The 15,806-nt window shown below is 42.3% G+C and overlaps 2 protein-coding genes across 4 annotated transcripts in view; one reads left to right on the forward strand and one right to left on the reverse strand.

Moving 5' to 3' along the window:
• Positions 1 to 417: 417 nt before the first annotated feature.
• LOC146691475 (uncharacterized) lies at positions 418 to 9,297 on the reverse strand. 3 transcript variants are annotated; one of them, XM_085431282.1, is made up of 6 exons: positions 9,237 to 9,297; positions 7,577 to 7,616; positions 4,283 to 7,310; positions 3,295 to 3,438; positions 2,725 to 2,805; positions 418 to 1,104 (listed from the first exon to the last, which is right to left on the reverse strand). In XM_085431282.1, exons 3-6 carry the CDS (start codon positions 7,287 to 7,289, stop codon positions 986 to 988), a joined length of 3,351 nt encoding a protein of 1,116 aa, XP_085287408.1. In that variant the 5' UTR covers positions 7,290 to 7,310; positions 7,577 to 7,616; positions 9,237 to 9,297; the 3' UTR covers positions 418 to 985. The 3 variants fall into 3 exon arrangements, with proteins under 3 accessions (XP_085287408.1, XP_085287406.1, XP_085287405.1); XM_085431280.1 differs by lacking the exon at positions 2,725 to 2,805; XM_085431279.1 differs by lacking the exons at positions 2,725 to 2,805; positions 9,237 to 9,297 and adding an exon at positions 9,023 to 9,045.
• A 94-nt stretch (positions 9,298 to 9,391) lies between these two features.
• vsnl1a (visinin-like 1a) overlaps positions 9,392 to 15,806 on the forward strand; it is a 36,981-nt gene continuing 30,566 nt past the window's right edge. Inside the window, exon 1 of the mRNA XM_085431283.1 lies at positions 9,392 to 9,653. The gene's annotated coding sequence lies outside the window, so the exon portion shown is untranslated. The remainder of the gene's footprint in view (positions 9,654 to 15,806) is intronic.

The raw sequence follows: 15,806 nt of genomic DNA on the forward strand, positions 1-15,806 counted from the left end.
AAATCCCCAATGTGGAGCAAACTCCTCCAATTTTAATAAAATGTCTGAATTGAGAATAAAAACAGTCCCATTCACTTTACAAACGAGGAGCTGTGAATGTAAGCGAACCTTAAAAGCACTTCTGATACTGTTGCTAGAACTTAAACTGAGGTGTCCCTTCCACTGCCTGCAGCCAGCATAACCACTGCTGACTCAGAGTTCAGATCAGCTCAGCTCAGTTCTGAAAGAGGAGCTTACATTGTTTTAAGACTAGAAGGTTTTAAATACACGAGTGGAGTAAATTTGTATTCATTTCATTAATATTTGCTGGTATTTTGTGCTTCAGTAGTTTGTCTGAAAGCTGCTTGAGGACGCTACAGTCGCCCAGCTGCTGAGAAAAAGTAAACGTAAAGAATGTAACGCAAGAAAAAGCAACAATCTGATCAAGTTTTTAATAACACTGCAGGAAACTGCCACTAATGATGGAATAACATTAAAACAAGGAAAACTGCACAAGAGATCAGAGTTTTCCAACAGATACAGCCACGCATAGTGTGGACATCAGAAACATATTTGAATAAATAAAGCAGTTTCAGTACTGAACTCCAGCTAACAGGAGAACAGTTCAGGACAACAGTAACAGCAGAATGCAAAGATAACACACCACACCCATACAGCTAGAAAGAAGCAGATAAATACAGTATATCAATAAGTTAATAAATACATAAAGATCTAAATGTTTTGCCATTAAAAACCTGAATATTTTTCCGGCTTGGACAATGTGGAGAAATACTAAGAACGGATCCTTGTCAGGATATTTTATGGACCCAAACATCTTTGGATAACGGGGGAACTAAAATGTACGGAAACCTCAACAACTCAGGAAAAGATAACAGGAACGCTGTAAATCCGATAATAACCCTCGAGGTCGTGAACACTGCATCACAAAGCTTCACACGAGGTTGTTTACACTCGCACACCTCACCCTTGATTGCATGTCCAACGCTCACTTATAGGGGCGGGGCCGGTGCAGGTGTTTGGTCTTGGCTCTCTTTGAAAGTCCAACCCGGATCGGCCGTGCACATGTTTTCAGCGGCTCTAGTCTCCTGGGCTGCTCAGGGGCTCCTGCACACAACACACACCATAAACACATCCTTGGTGACTCATGTGTCTTCTGTCTCAGAGCGTGACACTATATGCAGTCCATTTCCTACTAAACATTCTGCTCTCTATATTTTTAAAAGTTCAATCACTCCTAACCAGCTATTCCTGCACCTTCCTGTTTCTCTATGGCTCCAGAGAGGTGTGTGTGTGTGACGAGTCAACAAGACATTTAATGTTCTCTGCCTGTGTTAGCTGGCACCAGAAATACTAATCAGTAAAACAGATAGTATTTGATTAACATGCAAAGACATTTACCTGTAGGTGTTACTACCTGGCTATCCTACATTAGCTTTGCCACTCTGTCTTTGAATTAAACAAATTAGGTGAAATGTAAGACATGTGACAGCTGCATGTGTTAAAGTAAATTGGCATATAACTACACAACATAACCACATTGTGCAGATGCATGTGGACATTAAAATGCAAGAAAACAGGCTGCTTCCCCAAGTGCTGCTAATGTTGGCCACAATCATCAACCTGAGATGACACTGTGTGCGTGTTTGCAGTATTATACACAGCAAAAATAAGAGCCACACATTTCATATACTAACGCTGAAAAGATTAACATGACAGAGTAGCGCTGCTATTAGACTTATTCTGTCCTGCATAGGGCTGTGCGATATGACCAAAATCTCAGGTCCCGATATCAGACATCTATCGTCCCGGTAACGATATAAATCACAAAAATGTAACATTTTTCTGTAAAGTCTGTGAATCTCGGGCAGCTCGACTTGCGTGAAGTGTTTCCAGCTGCGCGTCCTTTACCCGGAGTCGAGTGTTTTAACGATGCATGAAACGATACATTTTTAGAGATAAGTTGTAACGGCCGCCGTTTTCTTTGTGAGTATTTATTACACGGCGTGCTGCGGGGAAAAGCCTGTTCTAACGTTCGAGTCTAAGCTTTATTTTTTAGCACCTGACGGCTCTTTTTTTACTTCTCATCCGTAAATACTCTGCATCTTTCACGTGATTCAGTTTATTTTGAAAAGTCTCAACAGGATCTTGAGCTTTATTGTGAAAGGTTTATGTGGAACATAAACAAGCAGACATGCGAAGGCGTTACCGTCGCTGTTGCTAACAACAACGCATAAAAACAGGCGCTTGTCCGTCCGTAGTGCGGTTCTATTAAATATAAGAGAAAGAGAGAACTTTAAGAAATGAATACAGCCACTACAGTGACCATCAGAACCATGTAAAAATATTGCCGTAAACAGTTTTTGTGACACCACGAAACAAACGATAGCGTAAAATGAAATGATAGATGTTTTTATATCGTTATATCGAACAGCCCTAGTCCTGCATACAGAAAAGGAGAAAACATTGCATCTCCAGAAAGGCAGGTGGTAAGATTCCTCTCCTGTTAAACACTCAGAGGCACACTTGGGGTTATAAATGCAGTACAAACCCATTCTGTTCAAATGTCTATTTTTGACAAAGCGATTAGTCTAAAATATTACTGAATGAGCTACACTATTCCCCTCTGGCCCCTCTTTAAATCCTGGAAAAAATATGAATCCCATCCCAAGTGTTTTATCCATGAGATGTTTTTAAGTATAAGCTCAGCCTTTACATATAACTCACTGTGGCTCAGTTGTTCCATAAGAGTCAAACACATAAAGGATGGAGACCACACTTCCTGTTTGTGCTCCATCTCCCAGGGCTCTGAAAGCAGCATATTGACAGGCAGAGAAGAAGCACTCGCTAATTCTGTCCTACTGTATTTGCTGCTCTGTTTACCCTTCAGCCCATGTTTCTGCATTCGTGGAGCGCGTTATCGTTCCACCGCAGCATATTGTGGAAGGGGAGGGAACATTAATGAGAGTACGCTGTGTCAGGTTGAAATGACAAATCAATAAAAGTAATTATATTTCCACAGTGAATTAACCCAGCTGACCTTTTAATCACCCGCTGCTCTGTAAAAACAGTGTTAACTGAAAACAATGGAATAAAAGAGCACTTAACTCTAATTAAACAACTCTCATGAAATGTTTTTTTCAAGCCTGTCATTTTTCCTTCTGACGTTTTCAACCATGTTATTTATGTTAATCACAGAGACACTTTGTTGCTCCTTTTCTTCATAAATATATTCATCTTTGTTGTGTATTTCTTTTTAACAGAGGCCAGAAATATTGAATTAAATCAGCTGTGAACCTCTGTGTTTCTCTGCAACAGGAGCTTCCCGGCACAGGTGTCCGCTAAGAGGCACTTCCTGCTCTCCGTCACTACTGACAGCAGTCCGAGAAACCACCGGATCACCTTCACACATGTCCAGGCTGTGGTCCTCGGCAACATCATCTAAAAATTTGAAAACAATAAACAGAAAACAATATATTTTTCCACTGAGCAGTCAAAATCAGAACAAACTGGCAGAATTATCAGGATATCCAAGAAGAATCAGTTGAGCTCCTAATTGAACCAATATATAGTTATATACAGTGGATTATGGACAGTATATACATGATGAAAGTCATCCATTGGTTTATAAAGCACTGTTAGGAAGCCTCTTGACCACTGTCACCTTTATCTGTTGAAAGTAACTTTAGGAAGGATGACTGAGAACCCTTGCTTCATTTTTCAGACGCTGGACTGAAACAGCTGAAGTTCATCAAACTTTTAATTCCATGTGAGTCAGTTCTACTTATTATTTTTGATAATGTTAACTATTTTGCATATCAAGTACCAGCTACTTTAAAAATATAATTTAATTTGCTTTATTTGCTTAAATTATATGACAGACATCTTTGGAAGCTTTTGATTCCTGGGGTCAATCTGACCCAAACGTAAAAGATATTAGTTTTTAGTTTTTGATATAACAGCTGGGATGATTTAACTTAAATGGAGTAAAAGTAAAATTTGCTTGTCTTTTATCAATTTTTCAGGTTCTTGCACTTATATCATGAACCAAGTTTAACAAATTGTTTTGGATTTTATTTCGCTTTGGGGTTTTTTTTTGGTTGCTTAAATAGAATTTTAAGTATCGATTAGAGCTTAAGTATTAGTATTTTTAACAACCCTAGTTTAAACTGTGCAGCTGAAGTATCTTATTTGAACAGTCAATGGAAATGCCTGGGGTGCTTACTGCTGTATCTCACGGGCGCTGTCAGTATTACTGTGTTTGCTCTATCCTACGTATAACTACCTGATGCAGCGCCTCTGTGGCGTCCCACGTCTGGACTGGTGAGACACTCTGTCCGTTCTGAAGCGCTGCCTTCCAAGACTTTAGTTCTGTCAGTGCACTGCTCAGGCGAGATGAAGTTTGCTTTGCAGTCGCTTTCAAAGTCATTTCTACTGATCTCAAAAAACAAATTCAGCTCTTTCAAGACCGAGTCGAACTGGTTTTTCATTTCAAACTCAGCACAGCTGTTCACACCAGAGGCAGGGCTGTCACTCTCAGCGGAAACAGTAGGGGACATTAACTCTGGGTTTAATTCATCCTGAATGCGCTCAGAGGAATCACGGACCGATTCACAGTTAGGCTCTCGCTCGGGCCATTCGAGAGCAATGGCATCTGCTCCTAAGATGAAGTTTGGGAGTTCATTACAGGCAGAATCGCTGCTAAGAAGCCTGTTTGCCATGTTCTCAGTGATACACTCCTCCTCTTCAGGTATCCTCTCACGCATATTGCTTTCTGCCACTGACATAAAGTGGTATAGCAGCTGCCCAGGCGAGCTGACGAGGACAGGGATGTTGCCCACTCCAGTGGCGTCATCATCATCTAGTGAGAGTTGGATCTTTTCGAAAGTGTCAAACCCCTCCGGCACTAGGTTACAGAGAGCAGATGGCAATGGGGAAAATCTGTCAATGCAGTTTATGGAAGTGGGATTACTGTGAGCCTTCTGTGAATGGCTTAAATTGCCCTGACACGGTACGACTGCATCGCTTGTTGAAGGCAAACTGAAGGCTGAAAAGTCAGCTTTATTTTCAGCTTTGTCTTGGCAATCAGAGACACAACTAAGCTTGTGTTCTTGTCCATCTTCGCTTCCCAAGGGCAATGTGCTCCACTCTGTCCATTCATCAGCGCCATCACCAGATGACAGTTGAGTCACGTCTGCTTTGTGGTCATTTTGCTGCTGAACATAATCCTCAGATTGCACCAGTGTTGCTGAGTTTTCAGGCCCATCAGTTTTCATTTCGTCTCCAACTTCTGTCATGGAAATATCAGCACTGAATGGTTGGTCAGACAAACGCTCGAGCTTGCTTCTTTGTTCAGTTTCAGTGAGCTTTAATTCACTGTCCCATTCATGTGCTTCACCCTCGCTGCATTCTGCCTTGCAATCACAAGTAAGTAGTTCAGTTGTGTTATCCTTGTGCTGTCCATTCTGCAGTAGCGGTTTTTCCTCCAACGCCACTGTCCTCTTCGGGTTCATATAGTCATTCATCTCCAATTCTTTCACAAAACAGATTTCTTTGCTTTCTTTTATCACAGCTGTCATGTCCACGCTGTCAATTTCTCTCTGTGAATGTTCGACTTCCGACGTCTCCAGGGGGTCAAGCCTGACAGAAAAACAGCTGGAGCGACTCTGCTCTTTGAACTCGTGTCCCATGGAACCGTGGCTTCCTTGTATTGCATGATCCCCAGGAGGGAGAGGCTTTGTAGGGCTCCTGCTGAACCTGGATTTCCATTGACAGTCACATTCAGTGAAAGTCTTGTGCGTTTCATTGGTGGTGACGGAAGAAGACTGTAGTCCTGCCTGACAGAAGTCATCGTTTGCACCTTCCTGATGCCATGTCCTGCTTTCATTATTAAAGCACTCTGTCCGGTCGGGACATGAAACCTTTTCTGATGTCCTCATGTGGGAATGGAGTGGAAGAGGCATTTCCATCTTGTCGACTTCTACTGATGGAGATAATTTGGGACCTGCGGCGCTTGCTGAGTTACAGCAGTTTTCTTCAGCTTCCCTGTCAGTTTCACTACAGATCGCAGGGTCAATTACATGGAAAGGGCCTTCATCATTATCTCCTTCAGCCGGCTCTTGACTGATTCTAGCCGGCAACGTAGTCACTGTTGTGTGATCAGCTGTTTCACTCTGAGCTTTGGCTATTATCTTGCAAGCACCATCCGCTCTTTTTTCCCCACAGAGGTCATCAACATCGAGATTCGGGCTCTCATTTGCAGGATTTCTTTCTAACATCACATCATGAGAAAGAATTGATCCTTCACCGCATACAGCAGCAAAAAGGATGAGGGCTTTCTTATTAACTTGGCCTTCTGTTTTCCCATCACAGACAGAAACATTTTTCTTCTCACAGAACTGTAATCCTGAATCATTTTTTTCCTTTTTCCCAGCTTCTACCAAGTTCCCAGAGGGCTCTTCTACCGGGTCTGAACAGAGTGGTTTAGAATCTGCATAATCACTGGAAGATCTCTTACTCTCACTCTCTTCCTTAGTGAAAACAATATACTCATTAAACTCAGGTTCAGTCCTCTTCTGAGTCGTCTCTACAACTTCAGCAAATTGGCTCCTTGTGCTACAGTAACCTACGTCACAGACTGACTCTTTATTAGTACAATTAGGCTGACATCTGACCTCTTCATTTCTCGTCTGCATTTCATTGACATTTTTTTGTACCTGTCTCCCATATTTTTCATTTCCAGTGGAAGGACTGCAACCACCAGGGGTTTGATCTTTAATGGATGTCCCTGGTAGCCTGCCATCAGAATGACTGGATGTGTTAGTACTGGCTATGGTGGCAGACTCTCCTAATGAACCATCTGTATCATCTGACTGGTAAAAGCTGAGTTTGTCTGTTTCAGTAACTGGAAGCTGCTCCTCTTTCCCCAGGAGTAGGTAGCTCTCAGTGGGAATAAAACACACTTTAGATGATTCCACGTGTGTACTCTTATTGTATGAAGTCACCTCAGTATTAGGACTGACGTCAGACTTAGTGTCTTGTGGTCGCTCCTGAGATTTCTCATCTTCCAAACATTCAAATGTGCTAATCAGGCCTTCGGTTTTCTGCAGGGTACTTGCTGATGATGGGAAATGATTAGTTTTCCTAAATGTCAAAAGCTCTGGAAAGTCGAACTTGCTTAACCCACTGTGGTCATTCATCACTCTACACTCAGGTCTGGATCGTTTTGGGGAGGGTGGTGACGTGAGCTCCCTCTCTGTTTGTGAGATGTCATCATCTTGTGGGACTTTCATGTTCTCATCGAATTATAAAACCTAAAAAAAAGCCCACCACAGTGTGAGCTCTGCATCTGGAAGCTACACAGCTCAAATCCGAGTGTTACTCGTCAAATAAGCAATCATGTCCAGAATGTTGCTAATACAAAACTTACTGTTGGCAAATAACATTTTTAGGAAGAAAAAACACGATGCAGAGGCTGGATTACAAAGGCATCATTATAACAATGCTGGTGAACAATGAGCTACTTCATCATGTACAAGAGTGCACATTTCATTACACAACAGCACGTGCAGCATCTCACCTTATGACTCCAATCACATGGAAGTAATCCCCCAACAATCCTTTAAAGAAACAAAAGATAATATTGTGTTATTCTAGTATCAAGTACTGATGTGGTTTCTGACCATACCACTGACGGTTACACACTATACACCTCAGTACCAGTACTTTGTGTACAATGAGCATGATAAGCCTCTTTTTATAAGATATTTTGACTGATCAAATAACATATTAACGAGTTTTACTAGCATCTTTTACATCAGCTCCCACAGCAACTGAGCCATGACCCTATAACCTAAAACAGAAACAGCTGAGTGGAAGTCAGTCAGCATTCATTTCATGATTTGTGCTTCTAACATGTCAAACTGCTGCCATTACCCACACAAAAGACAGAAGGAAGAATTTCAGGACAACAGGGTGCCTGGCATATCCTGTCACACATAAATGCTGTAACGGTCTACTACATGATATATACACTATAGTATTAGTATTTAGTATTTATTTATTTATTGTCATTGTCAAGAACAATGAAATTGCGTTTGGGGCTTCCATACAACCCAAAATATATGGAGAGTATTGGGTCACATCCCTTAACGTTTGAATTCACGTGTTTTCAGTCCCATTGAAACAGGTGTATAAAACCAAGCACATAACCGTGCAGTCTGCCTTTATAAACATTTTTTAAAGAATGGATTGTCCTAAAGAGCTCAATGATTTCAGGTATGCTACTGTAATAGAATATCATCATTGCAACAAGCCAGTTTGTGATATTCTAATCAGCTGTGAGTAGAATTAATCCAAACTCAAAGCATTTAGACACCACAGCAGCTCAGCCACAAATGGCTGCTGAGGTGTATAGTGTGTCAAGGTCACTAAAGCTCTGCTGACTCAATTTTCTGTAAAGCTCCATTAACATCAGCACAAAACTATGCACCAGGAGCTTCATGACAGCTGCTGTAGGTGTAGCTTGTAGCTGGCTTAGTAAAACAACCACAAAAGAAATTCTCCAAAGACGGAAAACAGATGTTAATCACCACTGTCGTGAACAACGATCAAAAAACTAAAGAATGCCACGATGAAATATTTCATTACTGTACTCATGCTACTATAACAAGGTAGTGTCCTGTAGCTAGCAAAGGTAAAAAGAGACTTAGGTTTGCTAGCTGTTAGCCTTCATTTAGCCTTTACTTTCTAGCCATTGCAACAGAACTAACAGTTCATACAAAGTGCCTGCCTCTTCAGAGATCCCTAAATTACTCTTTAAAGTCACTTGTAATAGTGTAACTTGGTTTTTGTATGTTAGGCTTTATAGAGGTAATATTTACAAGTGAAGCTAGCTGGCTTCTCACTAGCTTAGTTCGTGATATTGCTATAATAATGAAAGAAAGACTGCGACTTTGTTTTACACTGTAAGCTACACTGACTCTCTAGATGCTGAGAGTTACGTTTTTTGCCCCACATTTGTTACCTTCTGAAGGAAAGCTTTTTCACCAGGCTGCTGTATTTACAATCGCTGGCCAACTGATGTCCCACATTTGGCGCGAAACTAACAGGGCTGATTAATATGACGTAACTAAGGCTTTAGCTAACATAAAGTCAACACCATCGATATTAGCCTCTGCTCTTTAACACATTGAAATGTGTATTTCTGACACTGGAAGGCAAAGAAAGGTTTGTATTACTTCACAAAATATTATTGGGGACACAAACGCTGGTGTTTGTCTGCTCCTCGCTGCCTTTATTGTCTGTATCGGTGATCCACAGCCACAGGCTGGCAGCGGGAGCGAGGCAGACGCACACTGCGCGCTCTCTCAGTATCTGTCTCCTCCTCTCAGCACATCAGCAGCAGTTTGTGTTGCGCAGCATCATCCTACGGACCTGCACAGCTTCCTCTCTGTAAAAGCCCGACTTCTCCCCAGCATTAAACTAAAATTAAATAAATCCAACAACCCAAAAGGCACCGCTAATCTTCAGCTCGACAGAAGAGCATTTCTTGCTGTTTGCCGTGCTCGCAGGTGTTTTCTTTCTCTTTTCTTTCTTTTGGACCACTCCAGACACCAGACCGGACTCCACACTCGTTGACTCCACACTCTCGCAAGGTAGGATGAAGGCTTTGCGTAAAATCTTGACAGATGCAGGAAAATCTAATTATTATTGTACTGCTCGGCATCATCTCAGTTTATATTTATTTATATTTATATCAGCATGATGCAACTCAGTGCGTCATCCTTTCGGTATCATAAGGCTAATGTATCGATGTATTGTGGTTGAAGTCCATTTTAATAAGGACACACACACACACACACATATATATATATATATATATATATATCAGTACAGCCTTCTGATCATATCGCATTAGATAAACATGGTTGTTTCTTACCTGGGTTTACTCTTGCTGCTTACGCACACACACACACACACACACACACACACACACACAAGGCTTGTGGATTTAACAACAAAAGTGAGGAGAGCGAGGCTGTTCTGTGTAACAGTGGGGACTGTGTGAAATTTGACGATTTGTACTTGTGACTTGCGTGGGGTGGGCTGCTATGACATGGCACCGTGTGGTGTGATGTGCTGTAGTTTGTCACTGGTGCTGATGTTGCGCAAGGTGCGTGTGTGTGTGTGTGTGTGTGTGTGTGTGTGTGTGTGTGTGTGTGTGCGTGCGTGTGTGTGTGTGCGTGCGTGTGTGTGTGTGCAAGAAGAAGACGGGGTGTGGTGTGTGTCCTTAACCCCAATCATCCTCAGTGGGAAGCGCCTGGTTGTTGTTTTTTTTCTTTTGCAAATCAATCTTGCATGACCACATCACATCCACCAGCCCCATCCAATCATTGCTGCCCCCCCCCCCTCTACAGACACACATTAATCTCTCCTGTAATATTTGCCCAAATTAAAGCCTCAGATTGCTTTGCTCCTATCCTTGCTCGTCTTAGCCCGGACTCTGCCCGCCTCTCAAGGTCATCCATGTTGGCAAATGATGGCAAAGGGATAGTGTTATGTAACAGCCCACAGCCTGGCTCTGGAGCAGGTCTGTTGTGTCAGACCATACCTGTGTGCTGATGTGTAATTACATGATGTGTAATTACTATCTGTTGAACCCTCAGTGGACTGTGAGACAAAGGGCTATGACTCAGGTTTGGAGTCAGCATGACGCTCTGCTCTGCATCGCACTGCAGAGTGACCCCTCGTCCCAGACTCAGCCCCACTCAACTCTCTTGCTAAAACAAACCACTGGCTGATGATGCACTAGCTGCCCCCCTTGGCCCTTTGTAGATGTGATTAACCGCCTCAATACATTACAGTGCATATAACTAAGTGTCATCAGGCGTATTTCTTTGGGGGGGGTGTCTCCAGTCACCTCCCTGATTGCTTTCCTTGCCTTCATCCCATTTCTTGCAGTGCGCCTTCTCTCTGGTGTTGACAGTGTAACAAAGTAAGAATGGAAACGAGTTTAGTCATTATTGCATTTGTTAGCCGAGAGGCGACGTTCATGTAAAAAGATACTTTTGATTCCATTTCTCATTTTATTGCAATTCAGTAAACATCAACAACAGGGGGAAGGTGACAGGGAGTTACCGGGCTCGTAGGCAGCTCGCAAGAATGACAGTCAGTGGAACAGCAATGTTTTCAGATACACAGACCATGTGGGTTGCTTTGATACAGCCGATAAATACGTCACTCAAATCATCAGCTGCAGACATAAATGAAAGGTCTCAGAAAAAACGCTTTTAAAAAATGTGTAGGTTGAATAGGTTTTGAAATTGTGCCACGTGCCATGTTGCCTCACGCGTCACTCTAAAGGCTGTGCAGGTTTTATATGAAGCGAGATGGGGTGGGAGGTATCAAGACGATGTGTGACTTGTCATTTTCACTCCTTGAGAAAGGATATATTTGCATTCTCTTATAAAAACACGATATTCATTTATAAGTCCAACTGAGGGTGTAACAGTGTGTGTGCGCGCTCGGTGTACATGCAGTTTTTATTCAGCCGAGAAGGTGTCGACATGTTTGCCTTGCCAGAAGAAAAAATTCTAAAAAGCTGTTGGCAATGATAATATATCAATTATATTTCTGAGATCTATGTGTTAACTCGAACTACACATGGAGTTAATGCTGTAAATGGTCTCACTGCACCAGCATATGCATCGGTCAGCCGTGTTAAACTGTGAGCACCAAGCTTGTCTTGGACGTCTCCTGTCCCAGTGTTGTTAAAGCTGAACATCGTTCTGCTGACTTTGAAGCCCGTCAGCCTTTTTTCTGATGTTACACAACATTTAAGTGTCTCAGCTGTTTCAGTAAAAATTACAGTCATTTACTTCCAGAAACCCAAGAGCCGCACCATGAAGCTGAGCCCATGAATTTTGCGTACCCCCCCTCCTGAAGGCTCAGCTATAGCACCGTGTGCTGTAAAGCTGGATCCTAGCAGCACGCTGGCACACTGCAGATGCAGATTCAGCCCTTGTTCAATGACTGGTGAGAGCAACACTTGCATTGTGATGCGACGCTATTGTTAAGCAGGTTTTGAATGTTTTAGAGGAGAATTACCATTAACAGCGCAGAAGATGTTTGTGTCTTTTATCAAAAGTGCATTCAGTCCCTGGAGGTTCTGACGGGTAGCGTGCGCTGCCGCAGCGCTGCATATGCTGCTGCATATGCTGCTGCTTGCTCTTACTGTGCTCAGGGTGCTTTGAGATGTTCCTCAAATGTTTATGAGCTCCATTATCTTTGGGATGCAAAGTGTACTACAATTCATTCTCAATCAGCGAGCGTCTGTGACAGACCTGCGCTCCTAAACACATAAGTAATGCCTTCGTACATGCACACGTGCTTTATAAATACAAATGCATTTACTTTGTCTCTCTGTCACACAGTCACTTACTCACATATGCACTGACAGTAAGTGAGACCGTCTTCTGCTCACATCTCTTCCAGGGCACGGTGGCCTCCTGCTGCACTCAGGCTCCTCAGTTTCACTGCAACACTGAGGAGCTTTAACCTGTTGCTGCCCGTTACAGGGAAACGCTCGTTTACAGTCAATGTTTCACATCAAGCCTGTGCTACTTACCTTAAAGGGACCCTCGTTTCTACACATTTTTACTCTTGGACTAAAAATTGCTTTGTATGATTCACAGTTCCGAATATTTATTTATGCGCCTCATAAACAGAAAGCTTGAACAGCAGGTGGGAGGGGCTTGTTTCCTTAGAACGGCCTTATTAGTGATAATTGCTCTCAGTGACATCATACAGAGCCGAGCGTAGATTATCTTCAATATGAGCCAAATGCCTGAGCACTCGTACATACGCCAACGTCGTTATTTTCAATTTTTTTAATCAGCCATGTGCTGATGTTTCCTTTTTCTCTTTTTTCTCATTTGTAATTAAAAAACATTTTCACAAAGAAGCCTTATTTCATAATATAGCAGCGCCGTAGCTGTATAGCTGATTCACTTCTGTTGAATAATTGCAATTGCTGCCAAAAATCTTAGAAAGCCAGTTTAGTAGATTCGCACACTGACAGCACAGTGGAAGGATGACAGGCTGAGTTATGAATGAGGAAACTGTTCAGCTGCTTCTTTACAGAACGAGCTGAAAGCATTTAGGATGCCCAGCAGGTCACAGTAACACAGGCGTGCTTTTCTGCACTCTTCAAAAGCTACTGTTTGAAGGATGCAAGGTTTGTTTTTAACTGAACATTTTTGAGTGTTCAGGTTGTATAATCTGTGTTATAACTACAAGCCAAGTACGTCTGCATTTACAGGTCATGGCTGGTGTAATCAGTGAGATGTTATTCTGCTGTAGCTTTATGTCCCAAAGCTCAGGTAATGATTAGCTCCAATAATATCCATGTATCTGAGTGTCTGGTTAATTTGTTGGTTTGAATGAATGAAGATGATTAAAACAAATTATGAACACACTGATGACACGCAGCAGTCCTGCCGCAGCTCCTCCCTCTGCGTTGTTCTTGTTCAGTGAGCAGCACACAGTAGTGGTGGGATGCGTCCAGTGTACTGCATCTGTTGCATCTGTTGGGCTGCTGTGATATCAGGGTTTTTCTGGAGTTTTTGGCTCCCTGAAAAGTCAGATCCAAAGTAAAATTGGAAACATTAAACAAAATCTTTAGTACATTTTCTAAAAGCAGTTTTTCTGTTTGTTTGTTTTTCTTTGAACAGTTTGGCTCATTTCAGCTTCATTTCGTTTTCTTTCACGAGGCAGTTGTTTGAGTGGATATGTGTTCGTGGTATGTGTGGCTTAGAGTCTGACTGATATCAGGTGATTGATCTGTTTTTCTTCTGATCGTGTTTTTAAAAAGTAACTAAGGAATAAAGTAACTAATTAGTTTTGAAAATAAGTAATCATTAAAGTAATAGGATTATTTTCTTGGAGACGTAATCACTAATTAGTAACTAATTACTATTTTCAGGTAAACTGACCAACTGTTTATAGCTAACTGTTGTATTTGTGACGTTCAGACTGAGGAAGTTGCAGAGTGCCCCCTGCTGGACAAACTGTGCAACGTCAACACCTAATATGGTTGAAGGGTGTTTCTCCTTTCTCTTCTTTACTGTTTAATTTTCATTTATCGACCGTTATATATTCTGACACTGATGAGTGATCAGCAAACAGCTATAACAACAGCCTGTTGCTAATATTGGCCTGCTGATAAATCAGTCAGGCTCTAGTACAACTAAATTGAGTGCCGTAGGAGTACTGGACTCGCGAAAGTCGCTAAGTGTAAATTACTCTACACGATGAGCACTTGTTATCTTAGCACAAAGGTTTTAGGCCAGCAGTAGAAGGATACAACATTGGTATTAAAGTTGATACCAGCGCTAGCTAGCTAACAGTTGCAGAGTTTACTCAGGCTTGCAGGCCAGCCCACAGTGTTAATGTTAAATTAGCGTATTTACTGTAGAGTAATTTCACTATGTGTGCACAGACACATGAAACTTTGGTAAGTGCATTCGGGTTCGTTCACAGCTTGCTGTTAAACATCATATACACACAGTAAACATGCAGAATACATAGTTAGTGTAACGCTGTGTCCACAGCAGCAGTTTACTTGTTGTGCGTCACATTGAAGTTCATGTTTGTGACCATATTAACCAAAATGTTATCACTTTCAAATGCCATAAAAATGCGTTTTTCTCCTTATTATATTTTCCCGTTACGATACAGTGTCACGTATGGCTGCAGGTAGCACTGCACGCTTCAGATCGCTGCTTATGTGTTTGTTTTAATTTGGGGGTTCACATGTAAAAACTCTTTGAGCTTGGGGAGCTGACATCTCTCTGACTCACAGCTGTTATGCTTCATTTCACCTCCTCGTGGCCGACCGAGCACCTTTCGTAGCCCTTTATTGACTTTGCTTTTGTGAACAGTGCTGCTTCATGAAATGAAGGTCTTGCTCTGCTGCTGCCCTCTCTTCTGTTCAGCGAGTGAGCAGCAGGGCTTCAAACATCGGGGCGGGCGCCACTGCTGTGGAAAAGCTCCACCGTATAACCTGGCAGCTAGTTAGCGAGTGCTTGCAGATATGTCAGCGTCTTCCATATAAACTTGTCTTCTAGCAGCCAAGAAGGTTTTTGGATCTGCAACAAGGGTATAGCAGCGGTGCACTGGGACAAAATCAGCTCCAATAGATGATCAATAAGCAAACTTGGCAACTGTAAACTTGTTAATTTAATAACTTCTCACAGTGCGCGGCTGCTGTTTGGCAGATGTGAGAGGATCTTTAACACAGGGACACTTTTCTAAACCAGTCCCTGCGCTGCCTCTGCCACACAGTCACAGTGTAACCCTGCCAATACAAACAATCATCTTTCTAAAGTTTGAGCTCTTTTGATTTTCTCCACATATTGAAGCCTCGACACGCCAAGAAAGGTGCTCACGCAGAGACACACGTCACACTGTTGCTGCCTCACGTGCTCCCTGGTTTTTGAGCTGAAGAGATCTAATAAAACATCTCAGGAGAGCGAGCGGAAATGTTCCAAAACTCGAAACCATCTTTTTCACATTAGGATAATTATGAGTTGGTTAATGCGCTAATCAAGGCCATAAAGTGGCAGCATCAGCATCACGCAGATGCAGGCAGCTCGATGCAGGAGAGGCGGCTGGGGGGCAGACGGAGAAATTAAGGCACTTTAAAGCAAAACATGCTTGAGTGTTTCAGTGGGTCACAGTCACAGTGGGTTAACTACTTTAGGAGCCTAACATGTCATTGGGACCCTTTCCAAAAGCCAGAGATTCAT

The sequence above is a fragment of the Copadichromis virginalis genome, linkage group LG15, assembly GCF_057382275.1.
Source record: "Copadichromis virginalis isolate Kocher_CV1m ecotype Utaka linkage group LG15, C_Virginalis_male_GT1.1, whole genome shotgun sequence".
Taxonomy (NCBI): domain Eukaryota; kingdom Metazoa; phylum Chordata; class Actinopteri; order Cichliformes; family Cichlidae; genus Copadichromis; species Copadichromis virginalis.

Bases quoted from the DNA above. Each gene is read 5' to 3' on its own strand.
- LOC146691475 (XM_085431282.1), bottom strand. From the start codon at position 7,289: ATGAAAGTCCCACAAGATGATGACATCTCACAAACAGAGAGGGAGCTC. The intron at 3,439-4,282 runs GTAGTTATACGT...TCAAATTTTTAG, and splicing joins CCACAGAGGCGCTGCATCAG to ATGATGTTGCCGAGGACCAC. The intron at 1,105-2,724 runs GTGAGTTATATG...TGTTGTGTGCAG, and splicing joins TATGGAACAACTGAGCCACA to GAGCCCCTGAGCAGCCCAGG.